This window comes from Pinus tabuliformis, chromosome 4_1, assembly GCF_031772625.1.
Source record: "Pinus tabuliformis cultivar Carrire ecotype Pingquan chromosome 4_1, CPIR1, whole genome shotgun sequence".
Taxonomy (NCBI): domain Eukaryota; kingdom Viridiplantae; phylum Streptophyta; class Pinopsida; order Pinales; family Pinaceae; genus Pinus; species Pinus tabuliformis.
The window spans coordinates 380866300-380882674 of record NC_142303.1 but is presented as its reverse complement, the minus strand read 5'-3'; the positions used below and the strand labels follow the sequence as shown (position 1 = coordinate 380882674).

Below are 16375 nucleotides of genomic sequence, written 5' to 3'. Positions count from 1 at the left end.
TACAACATGGTCATTAGGTCCAGCACTGTGATGATGGGTGCAACATGGTGCAGCATGGTGAGGTGCAGCATGATGACGAGATGCAACATGATGACAGGTGAAAGAGTCACCTTGGAGGATCAGTTGAAGCAACTTGTCTTCAATTGATCTCATGTATCACCTTCTTAGAGATTATCTATGCTCTTATCTAGATAAGTCAAAGTGTTGACTTCTGTTGTAAATGTACTCTCTCTCTCTCTGTTGAACTATTGAAGAACATATAAGAAGAATTGATCAAGGGTTTCCCCACATTGGGGTTTGTCCCTGTCTAGCGCCACATCTTGTGTCCTCTTGTCTTCTGCGATTTATGTTCTATCTGCAGTTTACTTTAATGCTGATGTGATTGCTAATCTAGAAAAGATATTGAGCTAATTGTGAAAACTGAAATAAATTGCTCTAAGCATAGAACATACCTAAAATTAACACTTTGGAAGGTTTCTACTTGTGTTTTGTGTCTCATTGCATCAAAATAACTCCATTTCCATTGGAAAATCTTCCACTTTGGGGCTAATGTCATAAGCCCTATGCAATTTTTCCTTAGAGTAAACCCTAATCTAGCCCTAGGCTTCAAATTAGGTCTTTTTGAAGGCTTGTTGTCCCAAAAATTGATCATATTAAATCATATAAAGCCTTTTTTTGGCCTTGTGTACTTTGGTAAGCATGCTATAATGACTTAATCACAAACCCTAGGTCACTTTTGCCTTAGATAGGTCTTTTGGGGGACACACTTTTCCTTGTCTATGCTAATGTGAGCCTTGTACTTCATTTGAGGGTCTATGACGACAATTAAAATCAAGACAATCTGCCCCAATTTTGGGGCAGAACCTCACGCACGCCTTGGAAAATCTCTAAGAGGACATTTATGCTCAGTAGTAGGAAAATCATTGTTTCGAGCCGTCTAAGGAGAGTGTCTGGCAGTATTTTCCTAATAAAAGCTTGTTTAAGAGACACTATGAAACACCCTGTGGAAAAGTTTTAGAAACTAGACAACTGAAATCATTCCCTACAGAGTCACTATGAAACACCCTGTGGAAAAGTTTTAGAAACTAGACAACTGAAATCATTCCCTACAGAGTCCTAGATGGCCTTGTAAAGTTCACAATGCTAATCATCATTCTTGATGTATTTCCCATTCTTCATTGAGCATAAACTTCAAAAAGGCTCATCCTTGTTCAACCTGTTATGGTGTAGAGTAGAGACTTTGTGGGGGACCACCCTATAGCTAGCATTCCTGGTAGCCATAACAGAATTCAGGAAAGAGTAAGTTGAGAAAGTATTTTGAAAATGTTCACCAACCATACTTTTAATCTTTGTTGGATTGTTCTCATGTGAACCATCGGCTATGCAAGGCAAAGAGCCCTATCAGCTACCATTTGTTTCTTTAAAAAATCAAGGAGAACCTGGATCCCTGATCTTCCTTATGAATCAATTGTGACGAAGCAGCATCCTTGTTACTATGTTCTTGTACTCATCTCTTTGCACCATGAACTCCATTAATGCCACATCCTCCTGAAGAACAGAGTCATTTAAATCCTTGAGGAATTGTCAAAGTCATTAGATGTCTGGGTTGCATGATGCTTCCTTGCTGACTACCTGTACTTCCATTTTTATTTCTTCTTTCTAATTTTTCAATCTCTTTAAGAAGGGTGCCATTTCAGACATTTAAATGAGAACTTTCCTTGTACTTTTTAGCAAAAGCTTGTCAATGTCTTGCAATTTTTTCTCTGATCTTGTTCCTATTATTGAGATTTCTGATTTTGTTGAGCTGTTACATTTGGTAAGTCTTCTTTTTGTCTAGATGAAAAGCCTTTGGTGCAAGATTTCATCATGAGATTGTACAATATTTTCTTCTTTTCGTTATGAGAAAATTTCAAGCGTCTCTTCATGTGTAAGGTGAAAGTACCATATGTTTCAGTTTAGGCTGATCCTATAATTATTTCAACATCTTTTTCACACCAAGAGGTAATGTTGAAATAGGATATGAAATTTTACTTATCATTTGCTAGTTGTAGGCATTTTATTTGATATTGCTTTTGTCTCAAATGGTAATTTTTTCGATTGTACTATCAGCTAATTCAGTGCAAACATAATTGTTAATATCATAACCTTTAATGGTATGATTTAGTTTTAACAAGATAAACAATTTCTTTTGTAGTGTTAAGAAGTCTTCTTCTTTCTCTTAACCACTGGGATCCATTTTTATCTATTTATATCATAAATTATAGCCTAGATCTTGACACTATTAGACACTTTAAGACCTGCTGTTTGTCATAAAATTCATGCTATAATCAAAATATACATTTATTGTTAACGATTAGAAAATAAGTTATTCTTTTACATTTACATTTCTTTCTCATACTGTTGTCACCCATAAGTACCTATCAAAAGTGTTTTATTTAAAAAATGAGGTTTTATTCGTTTACAGCTTTAGATTGTTAAATTGTCTCTTGAATTAACTATTGCTGTAGCTGTTCTTTTGTGTTGAAGTTTTCTGCTTTTATAAAAATATATCTAGTGTGGATTGGTGCTCATGACTAATGCTTTTGAATTTGAACACTATATATTTTTTCTTTTGTGGATTGGTGCTCATGACTTGTGCTATTGAGGAATTGTGTTTTATTGAAGGTTGAGGCATTGGGTGAAATTGAACTTGCAGCAAAGTTATTGAAGGATGATGCTGAAGAAGAGGTGAGGGCTTCCGCATAAATTTCTACCTTACGCTCTCTAAACTATGTTTTACGGTATTCTATTCTAAGATTGCTTTTCATTTAAATTTATATATATATTTTTATATTATTGTTTTGTTGTACACTATTTATTCTATTTTGTTTTCTTATGTTAGATATTTAGTTTACAATACTAACTGTATTTTGCCTCATTGCTTGTGCTTTGTATTATAACAATTATTTAATTAATGTTATAAAGTAAAAGGAACTGGAAACAGGCTTTGTAGGAAAGTGTTATTGAAAGGGAAAAAGATAGGCACTATGAGTGCAAGCTTGGATGACCGATAAAAGTTGGTGACTTCAGTAACAATGGGAAGGAATACCATACATGTCACTAATGTATTTGAACCACGTGAAGAAAAATATTTCCAAATGGACTAGAGGTATTAGATTCAAGCATTCATATCTACCTTTTGAGATGTTACTGATAGGTTGTACAAGGGTTTCTTAGTGAATCCTTTTACCAAAGGTTGAGATCTTTTGGGAGGTTTAGATCAATTAGAGAAGGTGTGGCAAGATGATGGTAAAGTTGAGGACAAGATCCATGAGTTGACACATGATTGGAAAAAAACTATTTGTTTTTACCATTAAGGATGGGAGCTTTAATGAAAAGATTCACATATATGCAAATGAGTGAATTGAAGAAAGACGGTTCACTGAAGTGTTGTTACCTTGTTATAGGAGAAAAGTAAAAGTGGTCATGCTTGCATCACTTGAAGAACTCGTGCACAAGATTTGGAGATTAAGGATGATGTTGCAACGAATGCTAAATCCTGAACAATAATAAAGGTGGAAAATAGTTATCCTCTATCCATCTTGTTAGCACCCAGATTAGATTTCTTGAAAATACAACTTGAGTGCCATCTTATTTTGTTTGTATACACTACAAAATGGATTTGTTGGTTGATCCGTGAATGAGTGCCTTTTCAGATTTGGCACCCGGTTGTATTTTGTTGTTTTTCCAGTGTTTTCTGTAGAACTATTCTTGAGAAGATGCGAAGATCAGACATATATATTTGTACAATTGATGGACAAAGCTTTAGTGGAGCAGCTGCCCTATACTTGCAGGTTAACTGCAGCATTTAGAACATGTATGGGAGGTTTTTGTAGAGTTATATTTTTCCGGTATCTGATCATAGATTTGGACACCCTCTTGGGATATGTGCATGAGTTCAAATTTGAGAAGTTGTTAATTTAGAAGTTTCTATTTTCAGCAGCTGCTTTTGTTAACAACTTTTGAGAGTGGTCAAATTGACAAACTTGATTACATTGTTGAGAATCTACTTGGGAAATTTGTCATGGTTTGAGTTCAGCTGAAATTTTAGGGTGTCATCCAACTATGATTGAAATTAGTTTCCTTGTCACTCATTTTTAAAATGCAATGCAACATACAAAGTAGCCCTGCCTACCAAACAATCGAAAAGGTAAAATTTATCCAAGGATGACAAGGAAAAGTTTAACAAATTGTGCTGGTTTTTCAGGTGTCTATAGGAAAAAACATTGCAATTGTGAGGAATTGTGATTGTAATGATATTTGATGAGTACTATAAAAAATAATTTTATTTCAAAATTTGAGCTTTTCGTGACACATCCTAGATGTTTCATTTTCTAGAGTATATTCCTCTAAGTGTTCCTTCTAATGAATTCTTAAAGGTGCTTGAAGAAAAGTCCTTATGATATTACTTTTATTCTTTGATATAATACATGATTTTTACATTTGCCTTTGCAGGACTATGAATTTTTGTATTCATGAAGTAGTGCAAGTTTGATTTTCCACGTGCATTATGTGTTGATTGATGTTTCATGTCCTAACTTTCAAAGGATGACTTAGTTTTGCAGCTCTTATTAGGTTGTATATGAATTGATTACTTCAAATATATGTTGAACGTGCATTTCTTTAATTTGATTCAATGATTTTATATCTGCAGGAAGATCCTCTATATTCTCATTATAAACGACTTCGTTGCAATATTCTTCCGTTGGATGGAGATTCTGAAGATGTGGTGTTGGTACCAAATTCTATTTCAAACTTTATACATTTTTAAATATTGGTTCTCCTATTGAAGTTTGATTAACAATAAAAAGGCCACTATAGTTGTCTTTACATTATGTATAGCAAGTTAGAAACTGTCTATTTTGAAAAGGAGATTTTGGACTATATCTAGGCCATGGTTCCCTGAAAGTTTCTATTTATATTTATTGTATGAGAAAATATTGTAATGATATTTGATTTTGAGTTTCATTGCTTATCTCTCTCTCTCTCTCTCACACACACACAACATACACACGTGATAGCTAATGAAACTCAACATCAAAGACGGACTATATCTAGGGTATGGATACTCTGAATTTTTGTTTTTATTTCTTGTATGAGTCTCACCATCAAATATCATTACACTGTTTTCTCATATATATTATTGGTTAACATTTCTTAGTGAAATTGAGAACATGGGTCTTCCATTGGAATTGAAATGAGTATGGTCAAAGAAAGATAGGGTCAAAGAAAGATGGGGTTGCTTGCATTTATCTCCTCCTAGCCATGTTACTTTGATATACCTGGCCGGTTACTCATAATGAAAGATCATGACTATATCAGATAATCATAACATAGCGTTAAGCATTAGGATTGAATGCACAATTATTCCCACTAAATACACACGAATGTGCCCATAGGGAAAATTTCAAAAGCTCAAAACTTTCATGTTGATATAATGCAAAGGATTGAACACCATGTATGTAGTGAAATATAGAGGGGGTCATGACCTTTCAGTCATACCTCCACATTATATTATTATATTATATTAATATAATAAGATATATTGATTATTAGTATAAAATATTATACTAATATTAACATCTGTGATAAAAATTAATCCCAAGTCAAGACTATATACTAGCATCTTCCCTTAAGCTTATGTTAAGGACATTTTGGTAATCCCCCTTTAATAACAACTAACTTCATTACTAAGAAGGTGTGCAATTTAACAAATTTGATCTTTAACAACAATTTGGGAAATACGCCTTCAATATGAAAGTACTGCTAATAAACATACTTATCTCTAGACAATTACCACTGTGATGTTGAATCTTGACTATATGAAGTGCTCTCAAGTTCTCATCAAAGAGTACATGTTTAGAACTATAACCTGCCAAATACTTCCACATAAATCTCCACGGAATCGATAAAACAAACATAAGTTTAAATGACCATAAGCTACACAAATGGTCAATGGATAGTCTTCAATAAAGGACAATAGTCATGGAAAAGAGGCTTATGTCCATGTGCTTGTGAGCGCCAATAAGCAAAGAAAGAGCTTGACCATTCTCTCATGATAGTTAGTAGGCTTTGTTACAACATAATCTAGCATCACCAAATGAGGTAGAGTTCCAACCATAAAGGGGCTACTCTTGTGAAAATCAAGAAGGCTATGCATTGTCAGCTCAATAGCTCTTCCTTTCTCTTTTGGTTAGCTCTTCTACAACTCAAATGGGTTTTCCTTAAAAGGTAGGATTGCTAAGGTTATGGAGTGGAGGCACAAGGTGATTTAGTGAAGAGTTAGCCTAAGCAAAATGAGTGGTAGTAGTATAATGGATTAATGAGTGGTGTGAAAAGGGAAAGATGAAGGAAATCTCCAAGTTCAAGTTCCTAATCACATCTTGGGAAAATGGAGTCATTGGAGTACAGATCAAAGAGCGAAAGTGCATGAAATTGTAAGCTAATTGAGGGTGCTATGGATGCCACAAATCAGTCTTAGCTTGTTGATTTTTGTCATAGAAAATTACCTTGGAAGGCTACAAGTTCCATACATAAGCATTTTCCATGAATGTGACGTTATGTTAATCTAGCAGAAAATTGGGATTATTATATGAAAGTTAGCATAAGATCAATGGAAATAACAAGGCTAAATCCTCATTATGATATCCAAATGACATATGGTTTAGTACAAGGCATTCATGACATGCTACAAGGATTTCCCCATACAAAATTAAGCATGTGGAAGGTGTGAAAATTCGGAAACCCGATTTCTATTGTAGCAACTGGAAATAATTCTCCTAATTGTTAAATTATTTTTTAACAATTTATTTACTATTTGCTACAGAAAATACTGAATCAATCACACTGTAACCTACGCAAATAAGCTACGGAAGAAATAAACACTGGAAGAAATGCTAGCGTACACATAAATTTACACATTTATTTTTGGACCAATGTCCCCAGAAAAACCCAACTTGGGAAAACTAGTGCAACAACTGAGGGTTTTATTATTAAGCAGTAGTGAAATAATCTGAGTACCACTGGATGCCAAAACTAGCAATCCTACAGAGAAAAACTGGCAAGAAAAATCTAGTGAGGAAATCTCTTCACTCCACAGGCAAATCTGGGCTTTGACCTTAGCTCAAATTGAGTTGTCCAAACTGGATCTGTGCAGCTACTGCGTCACCCTAGCGCAGTCCCTTCTGCACTCAGCTCGAACCAACTTCTCCTCAAGCTGTTTGGTCTGCCGCTGTCTGGGAAAATGTCTCTGCTAGCCTCCGGAACCTGTTGCCAACTTCTGGCATTGAAACTTAGCTTTCCCTAATAGTTTTGAAATTACCTCTAAAGGCTACTGCGTTGCTCTGTGTCAGCCTCACTGTGGCTCACTTGCCTCTCTACAAATGCACTCACTGGAATTGGAATCCTTCCTCTGACTTCACTGTCTCTGCCCCTCTTACTGCTTCGATCTCACTGGCTCTCTCTCTGGCAACTGGTTGCAGCTACTTTGGAAATCGATCTGCTCATGAAATCGAACTTCTCTAGTGATTTCTCCAAGCCCCATCGACTTCTTCTTATAATACTTTGTTGAGACTTCAACGACCAAGATTAGATCTTAATCGATGGTTAGGATTAACTTGAAGTCGATCTGTGTGAGTTTCTAGATCATTCACACCATAACTTAATTAATTCTGATTAATTAGTCATATTCTCGAAGTTTAGACTTAGGAAATATTTAAAAACTGACTAATAATCTATAAACTTAAGAAATATTTAAAAGCTGACTAATAATCTATAAATTTAAGAAATATTTAAAAACCGACTAATAATATATAAACTTAAGAAATATTTAAAAACTGACTGATAATCTAATTAAGTCATTTCTAGGTGGAATTTCTAGAAATGATTTCTGGGTTTTGGAGATCTCATGTATTCTAATGTCTCCACAAAATTTCAAGGCTAGAACACATCTGATGCTACAAAAATTAACACTCGCTCTTAGCAAGGAATGTGTTTTAGTGTTGCTGCCCCCTATAGCAACACTCTGTCTCTGCATCATCTCCTGTCACGCTGCTGATGTCTGGCTGCTACTGCCCACCAACCACTGCGCAACTCTGATATACGCTACATTTGTGTTGCTGCTCACCCTACTGCCAACAATGCATTTGCATTGCAACTCCCTCTCCATCTGTTGCTGCTGCAATTGCAACATCTGCAACTGAAAAGCATCCTAAATATTGAATCAATTGTGATCAGTATGATACATCTGTCACTCGAGTCTCTGACTGCTGCTAGTATCTGCGCTGTCACTGAGGCATCTGCGTTGCTGCTGACTCTGCACTGCTACTAACTCTGCACTCCACTCCTAAGCATTTGACTACAACTAGACTCTGCATTTTTCACTTTGGCATCTGATTGCATCTACTGTCACTGATCCATCGTGCAACTGATTATTGTGGGCACCTATAGCAAGGTATTGATTCAAGAGGTGGATCTCCTCAATAATCCTGCCAATCTGTAGCACCTTGGGGCTACAAAACCAAGTCACCCCACTTCACTCCTGGGGATATGTCAGCAAACATGGAGAAGTCTTCCTCCAGCCTGGAGGACAACCTATCGATCTCTACTGATGCTGCTTGCTGGTCCTGCTTCTCCTCCTTGTCCTTCCTCCTGAGAGGACACTGGGTGCTGTAGTGACCAAGCTCACCACATCTGAAGCACTTGACATTCGACAGGTCCTTTTGTTACGCTGCTCCCCCCTGTCCCTGACTGGGAGCCTTTGATGCGAGGGCCATATTGTCCTCCTCCTTCACCTGCTTCAATCCGCTGCGACTGCCACTGATGGATTTCTTCACTAGGTCTCGTCTCAACTCCTCTGTTGCAAATCAGCCCACATATTGTCCCACCTTGGCACGGTTTCTTTGCCCAAGATACTTTGGACAAATACTTGCCACTCCTCTGAGACACTATTTAGTGCCAATCGCACTAGCTCTATGGGTTGAGGCGTTGCCCCAACAACGAACAACTGATCCCAAATCCCTTGAACCGTGGTGAGGAAGGGGTCTATGCGTTCCCCTTTTTGCATCCTGGTGCATCTCAGCTTCTCCTCTACGTACATCTTCGTTGTTCGGAAGTGTCCTGGTACATAGTGGAAGGTGTATCCCACATCTCTTTGCCCGTCCCTTGGGCCGCTATGTGTGATACAATGTGATCCCGAACACCATAAACGATCAACCTCTTTGCCTTTTCCATCTCCTCTTTATACTCCTTTAGCTGATCTGCATCTATGGGGATAACTACCATTGCATTTATGAATGGTTTCAGACCATATTCATCCAAAAGGAAGGACATCCTTGCCTTCTAGATGACATAGCTGGAAGCACCATCCAACTTGTCCTGATCGCGAAGCCCAACAATGGTCATCTCAGATAATGTCGAAAATCTCCTCTTCCCTTTTGCTCAGCTGCTGCTAGGCTACTCACACTCCCTTTTGGAGTGAGAAACTCTACTCACAACGACTGCTGATCTGCAAGGGAAATTGAACTTCTTGAGACTAGAATTTCCCTGAGGAAAATTTTCCCTCAGTGTGTGCTCTTCTTCCACCCGACGCTAGTTCTACTCTAGCAAACTGTTGCAAAACTAGTGTCCAACTAGAGAACTGCTCTGCAAAAAAGATATTCGCTACTCCCTCTGCCTCTGGAATCCCTTGATCTGGAGAGATCGAATTTTTCAATCCCTCTCTCAGGAAAATCGATTCTCCTCAAGAAATTCGAAATCTTGGCCAAGGTAACTGCGCTGCCTCTGGGGTTTTGATTTGCTACCCGTCAATGAACAACGAAACTCCCTCTTCCTTTGCTACTGAGCTCTCCAGCTGATCATCTGCGCTATGATACCATGTGAAAATTCGAAAACCCGAATTCTATTGTAGCAACTGGAAATAATTCTCCTAATTGTTAAATTTTTTTTTAACAGTTCATTTACTGTTTGTTACAAATACTGAATCAACCACACTACAACCTCCACAAATAAGTTGCGGAAGAAATAAATGCTGGAAGAAATGCTAGCACACACAAATTTACATAATTATTTTTGGACCAATGTCCGTGGAAAAACCCAACTTGGGAAAACCAGTGTAGCAGCTAAGGGTTTTGTTATTAAGCAACAGTGAAATAATCTGAGTACCACTAGATGCCGGAATTGGCATCCTATAGAGAAAAACTGGCAAGAAAAATCTAGTGAGGAAATCCCCTCACTCCACAAGCAAATTCGGGGTTTGACCTCAGCTAAGATTGAGGCATCCAAACTAGCTCTGTGTAGCTACTGCATCATCCTAGCGCAGTCCCTTCTGCACTCAGTTCGAACTAGCTTCTCCTCAAGCCGTCTGGTCTGTCGCTGTTTGGGAAAATGTCTCTCTTGGCCTCTAGAACCTCTGTCCAGCTTTTGGCACTGAAACTCAGTTTTCCCTAGCAGTTTCAAAATTGCCTCTAGAGGCTACTGTGTTGCTTTGCGTCAACCTCACCGCGGCTCACTTGCCTCTCTGTAAATGCACTCACTGGAACTGGAATCCTTCCTCCAGCTCCACTGTCTTTGGCCCTCTCTTATTGCTTCGATCTCACTGGCTCTCTCTCCAGCATTTGACTGCCGCTACTCTGGAAATTGACCTGCTCATGAAATCGAACTTCTCCAGTGATTTCTCTAAGCCCCATCGACTTCTTCTTATAATCCTCTGTTGCGACTTCAACGACCAATATTAGATCTTAATTGATGGTTAGGATTAAGTTGAAGTCGATTCGTGTGAGTTTCTAGAACATTCACACCATAACTTAATTAATTTTGATTAATTAGTCATATTCTCGAAGTTTAGACTTAGGAAATATTTAAAAACTAACTAATAATCTAATTAAGTCATATCTAGGTGGAATTTCGAGAAACGATTTATGGGTTTTGGATATCTCATGTATTCTAGCTTCTCCACGAAATTTCAAGGCCAGAACACATTCGATGCTACAAAAACTAACAGAAAGTAAGTGGGGAAAGGAAACCACACAGAGATTTGATACTACACATTTGATTTTTCCTCCATCCATTCACACTTATTTGTTTCATCCATTGGTATTGTTGACCCTACCGCCTACACTTACCTCCAAGTCAGTGAGAAAAGCCTTCAACCCCACAAGGTGTGGTTGGTGGCAGGGAACTCAGAGAAGGGGTTGTCACACTAATTCCGACTCTCTCTGTTTGAGCTATCTCCTAGGTTAGCTAAGGGGGGTGGTCCCTAATGAAAATTTAAGTTAAAAAAGATGTGAGTTTCTAGGAGAATTGTTAGAGTTAAATAGATTATTTGTTTAAAATTTATAAGCAAAAATGATATGAGCAATAACCATAAACATATAAGAGAAGCATGAAATACATAAACAACCAATGCCTTCAAAGTATTGCTCTTTAAGAAATGAAATTGTCTTTTTTGCTTAGAATGAAATGAAATGCTTTCAAATGGAAAGCCCAAATAACCTTGGACTTGAGTTTCCAAATGGAAAAGGGTTACTAAGCTTATGCTTCAACTCCCTTTCTTCAAACTTGAATTGCCTCCAAGAACACTCTTAAATAAATCTCTTGATGTCTTATGAGATTGTTGGCTTGAACAATTTGTGGGATCTTTGATATCCTTGGAAGTGACTATTCCAACCGAAGAAGTCCTCACACTCCAATAGAGTTGGCAACCTATCCTTTGAACACAAGAATGCCTGCAAACCAATTGTAAGTGCAAAAGAGACTTGGCATATTGTTAAATTGGCAACTAGGGCCAAACTCCATGTGGGTCGGCTTATTTATGGTAGCTGATATTTTTATTGGATCCCTCTCGTCAAGAGGTGTAGGATTGATCCAAAGATCATCCGATTCCGATAAGTATTTATGGAGATATGAATTTATTTTGTTTATGTAATTATTATCAAGCCGACCAGCTCTTATGTAGGCTCTAGAAGCCCAACCGACGTGTCTATTCATCATCCTCATTTTGGTATAAATAGATGAGGATTTGATATCATTTGCACACATTCTTGAGGTGATCTCCTCTCCACGTCTTGGGTTTTTGGAGAAGGAGAAAACCAAAAGAATGTGCTGGCCTAGAAGAAGCCCTAGCTACAGATAAAGCTCTAATCACAGTCAACGTGTTGCCCTCAAAGTGATGCTCTAATTCATGTCTATGGAAACAACTATACAACGCAGCAAGATATACATTTATACACAAGCCATGGCAAATACCATTCTTGAGGCACTTACAGGTTGTAACATAAATGGTGGCTGTAGGAATAAAAGGACGCAGTCAAGTTGTGGTCATAATCCCGCTGTCCTGAGGTGTAGCCACCGTCAATGCATGGTAGCCACAGTCACAGTCCTGAGGTGTAGTTGCAAGTGAATGGAGCCGCTTTCAAGGTTAGGAGAATCACAGTCTAGAACGCATAAACCCTAACACGCAAAGGAAAAGTTATGAGCTCTCATATGCTGTCCCCAACACGCATCCAGAACACTCATACGCTGTCCCCAACACGCAGGTGGAAATATTCGTAGCACATTCATATTGAACGCAGTCAAGGCAGCAAGGTAAGGAACACATTGGAACGCAGTCATATACATTGTAAACGCAGGTTATAGTCATATACATTGGAACGCATATATAACGATATATTGAATTCGCTGGATGGTCATAAAACGCTGGACAGTCATGACATGCTGGGAAGACTTGGTGATATATCACGCAGGTTATATGATATAGAATGCAGTCATATGATATACCACGTAGATATATAAACGCAGGCCCTAGATCTGGCAGCGTGGTCACTCACAATATATATGTTGGGGTGATACAAGTTATACGCTGTGTATGTATGTGGACAGTGATATGCTGTATATGAAGACTCATATATTCTGACCTATGCTCATATACACAGGCAAATTTGCAGTACAACATATATACATGGCAAGGTATATATATGCAGGTTATGGCAATAAATATCTATGCAGGCAGAAGGACGTATTATCATAAGGATGCAGCTATGATTTAATTTGCATGGGTAGCACAATGATACATGGACCATGGACAACACCATGATGAGTGCAATCATAAGCATGGGCAGCATGAAGCAGGATGACTATCATGATGCAGTATGCAGTGGTGCAACTTGAGAACCTGATGTAGGATGATGATAGGTGAAGGAGTCACCTTGGAGGATCAGTTGAAGCAGAATGTCTTCAACTGCTCTCATCGTTATAGGAGATGATCTATGCTCAGATCTAGACAAGTCAAAGTGTTGACTTCTGTTGTAAATGTACTCTCTCTCTCTTTCTCTGCTGAACTTTGAAGATAAAAGAAGATTTGATCAAAGGGTTTCCCCACACATTGTGGGGTTTGTCCCTGGCTTGCGCCATATCTTGTGTCCTCTTGCCTTGGCTTGTCTTCTGTGATTTATATTTATGTTCTATCTGCAGTTTACTTTATGCTGATGTGATTGCTAATATGGAAAAGAAATTAAATAAATTGCTCCAGCATAGAACATACCTAATCTTAACATGGTATCAGAGCTGAGGTGAAGACAATGCCCAAGCAAGAGTGAAAGAGCAATCACCGAAGACAGTTGGGACAAGACAGAAGGATCAATGGGTTCCTCATAATTCACCTAGGGTGAAGTCGAAGCAGAGAATGTTATCAGAATGGTGGCATAGCGAAGTTTCTGATGACCCATCTAAAGATCACTTCATTGGGAAGTTCAGATCTAAGGGTGGAAGGAAAGGCGGATGCCTTATTGAAATAAGTTCAGCCGTTATGCGAAGGAGTGTCCGAATGGCAGAGACACATCTCTTGATGAAGATAACAATCATTCCTGGGACATTTTCAATGATCAAAGGAATGACTGGTAATGCAGGTCATCAAGGAAATGGTCGACTCTTCCACAAAAGCAAGGAACCCCTGAATCTCTTCTATGTACCTGATCGCAAGAAGAACCTGATGTCCATCTCGGAAATGGAAGTCAAAGGTTACAGGGTGGCACTTATCGATGGAAAGGTACGTGTTTGAAAATAGATCTTTCAAATATGTTTTTGAGTTCAGGGTTGTATCAAGTTGCAGGAAGTCCATTGGGGACCATGTCCATTGACTTAGCACCGGAGGTCTGTGAGTCAGATGGTGACTAGGATGCCTGAATTCAAAAAGGAGCATGAAGGTACATGTCTGAAATGTGCCGTAGGAAAATATTATAAGGGGATCATTCCCCTCATGCAGCAGGTCCACAGGCTTGGAACAACCCAAGGAGTTTGAGACTCATGATCGGGAATCTCATGTATACAGGTGGAAGAAAGCCCTCTATGGCTTGAAGTAAAACACCTCGGGCGTAGTATGAGAGGATTGATAGCTGTCTAATGCAGCTGAGATTCACTAGGAGTGAAACCGATCCAAACCATTACTCGAAGGTTGTGGATGATAAACCTCTCGTACCGGCACCTATGTCTGACAGGTGCAGACCCTCTCATTTATAGGAGACAGAGGGAGTTGGATTCTGAATGTGGAAAGATAAGCTGCAAGCCTATGACTACCTCAAGGATCTTAACTTTCAGAAGTTATATGGTAGTGATGTCGGACCTGATTTGGGAAATGCCTCTGAGTTTCATAAACTCATTCGCGTTGATGTTCTTGGAGAACCTCCGTCCAGACATCTGTGTTGCAGTTAGCATGGTGAGCTCATATTTGGTTGAGCCTCACTGGATTGGTGCCAAGAATCTTCTGAGATATCTTTAGGGCACAATCTCTCATGAATTGAGATACACTGTCGGAAATATGAACCCACATGATTATTCGAATGATGAGTGGGCAGACAGTATGATCACTAGAGCACTTCTGAGCGCTGTCTCTTTGGAATCTGCCTCGATATCCTGGATGAGTAGGAAGTAGAAGTCGGTGACTCTGAGCACCGCCAAGGCAGAATACATTGCTGATAGTATGGCCTTCTGTGAGGTAGTCTGGTTGTTGAAGCTCTTCAGTGAGCTGTTTGTACACATGATGAATACCACTGTGATTCTCTATGACAACTAGAGGTGGGATTCGATTATTGAGGAATCTCGTATTCGACAATTGCTCCAGCAGATAGACATCAAATACTGCCTTATCTGGGATATGGTAAGTCGATGATCAAGGAGGCTCCATCGAACTGAGATGATGTACAGGACAGAGCCCGGAGGAAAGATCAAATTTGTGATTTTCCCGAACGACTTGGAGTCATCGAGAGATCCTTGTAAAACGGTCCTGCATGTTGCATACATTGAGCTCTGGGAGCTTTGGGGGGCTTGCAGTTCTACTGGAGCAACATATGACCACAGGGTGACTCACCCTCCCCTGGTGGTGCGCACTAGAACAAGATGATTCGCTCTCTTGTGGGACAAGATGATTCGCTCTCTTGTGTAGCAGGATGATTAGTTCTCCTGTGAGGCGTGGATTGATGTGTTCTCCATGGCGATTGTAGCAGGATTGATGTTTTCTCCTGTGAGGACAGGATTGATTAAGTTCTCCTGTCGAGGCATCCTACCCATGCAGTTTGGGACTCATGGGAAGTACCTCTCATCTGATCAATGAGCAGGGAAATGAAGTTAGGGACCATAGTAGTACCGATGGATGCATCGTTGTATCTACCGTACTCCCTACGCTAGGATGACCTCCATTGATCTGGGATCAGTAATACTGGTTTGGGACCAGGAGAGTCGTACATACTATGACGCTGACTTCGGGTCGGTTGAGACTGGTCTGGGACCAGTAGTACACTCTCTGAGCCTGCAATACTGGTCTGGGACCAGTGGTAGGAGTTGTACATGCTATGACGCTGACTTCGGGTCGGCTGAGACTGGTCTGGGACCAGTGGTACATACTCCTAGACTGACTTCATGTCAGTGCAGGACTGGTCTGGGACCAGTGAGAGTCGTACATACTATGACGCTGACTTCGGGTCAGTTGAGACTGGTCTGGGACCAGTAGTACACTCTCTGAGCCTGCGATATTGGTCTGGGACCAGTGGTAGGAGTTGTACATGCTATGACGCTGACTTCGGGTCGGCTGAGACTGGTCTGGGACCAGTGGTACATACTCCGAGACTGACTTCATGTCAGTGCAGGACTGGTCTGGGACCAGTGAGAGTCGTACATACTATGACGCTGACTTTGGGTCGGTTGAGACTGGTCTGGGACCAGTAGTACACTCTCTGAGCCTGCGATACTGGTCTGGGACCAGTGGTAGGAGTTGTACATGCTATGACGCTGACTTCAGGTCGGCTCCGAGACTGACTTCGTGTCAGTGCAGGACTGGTCTGGGACCAGT

At 39.5% G+C, this 16375-nt stretch overlaps 1 protein-coding gene across 1 annotated transcript in view; it reads left to right on the top strand.

The window, feature by feature from the left end:
* Window positions 1-16375, top strand: part of LOC149175887 (poly [ADP-ribose] polymerase 2-like) — a 445779-nt gene that overhangs the window by 198369 nt on the left and 231035 nt on the right. The window contains exons 13-14 of the mRNA XM_089419780.1: window positions 2665-2727; window positions 4694-4774. Coding sequence (XP_089275906.1) covers window positions 2665-2727; window positions 4694-4774 — 144 coding nt within the window. The remainder of the gene's footprint in view (window positions 1-2664; window positions 2728-4693; window positions 4775-16375) is intronic.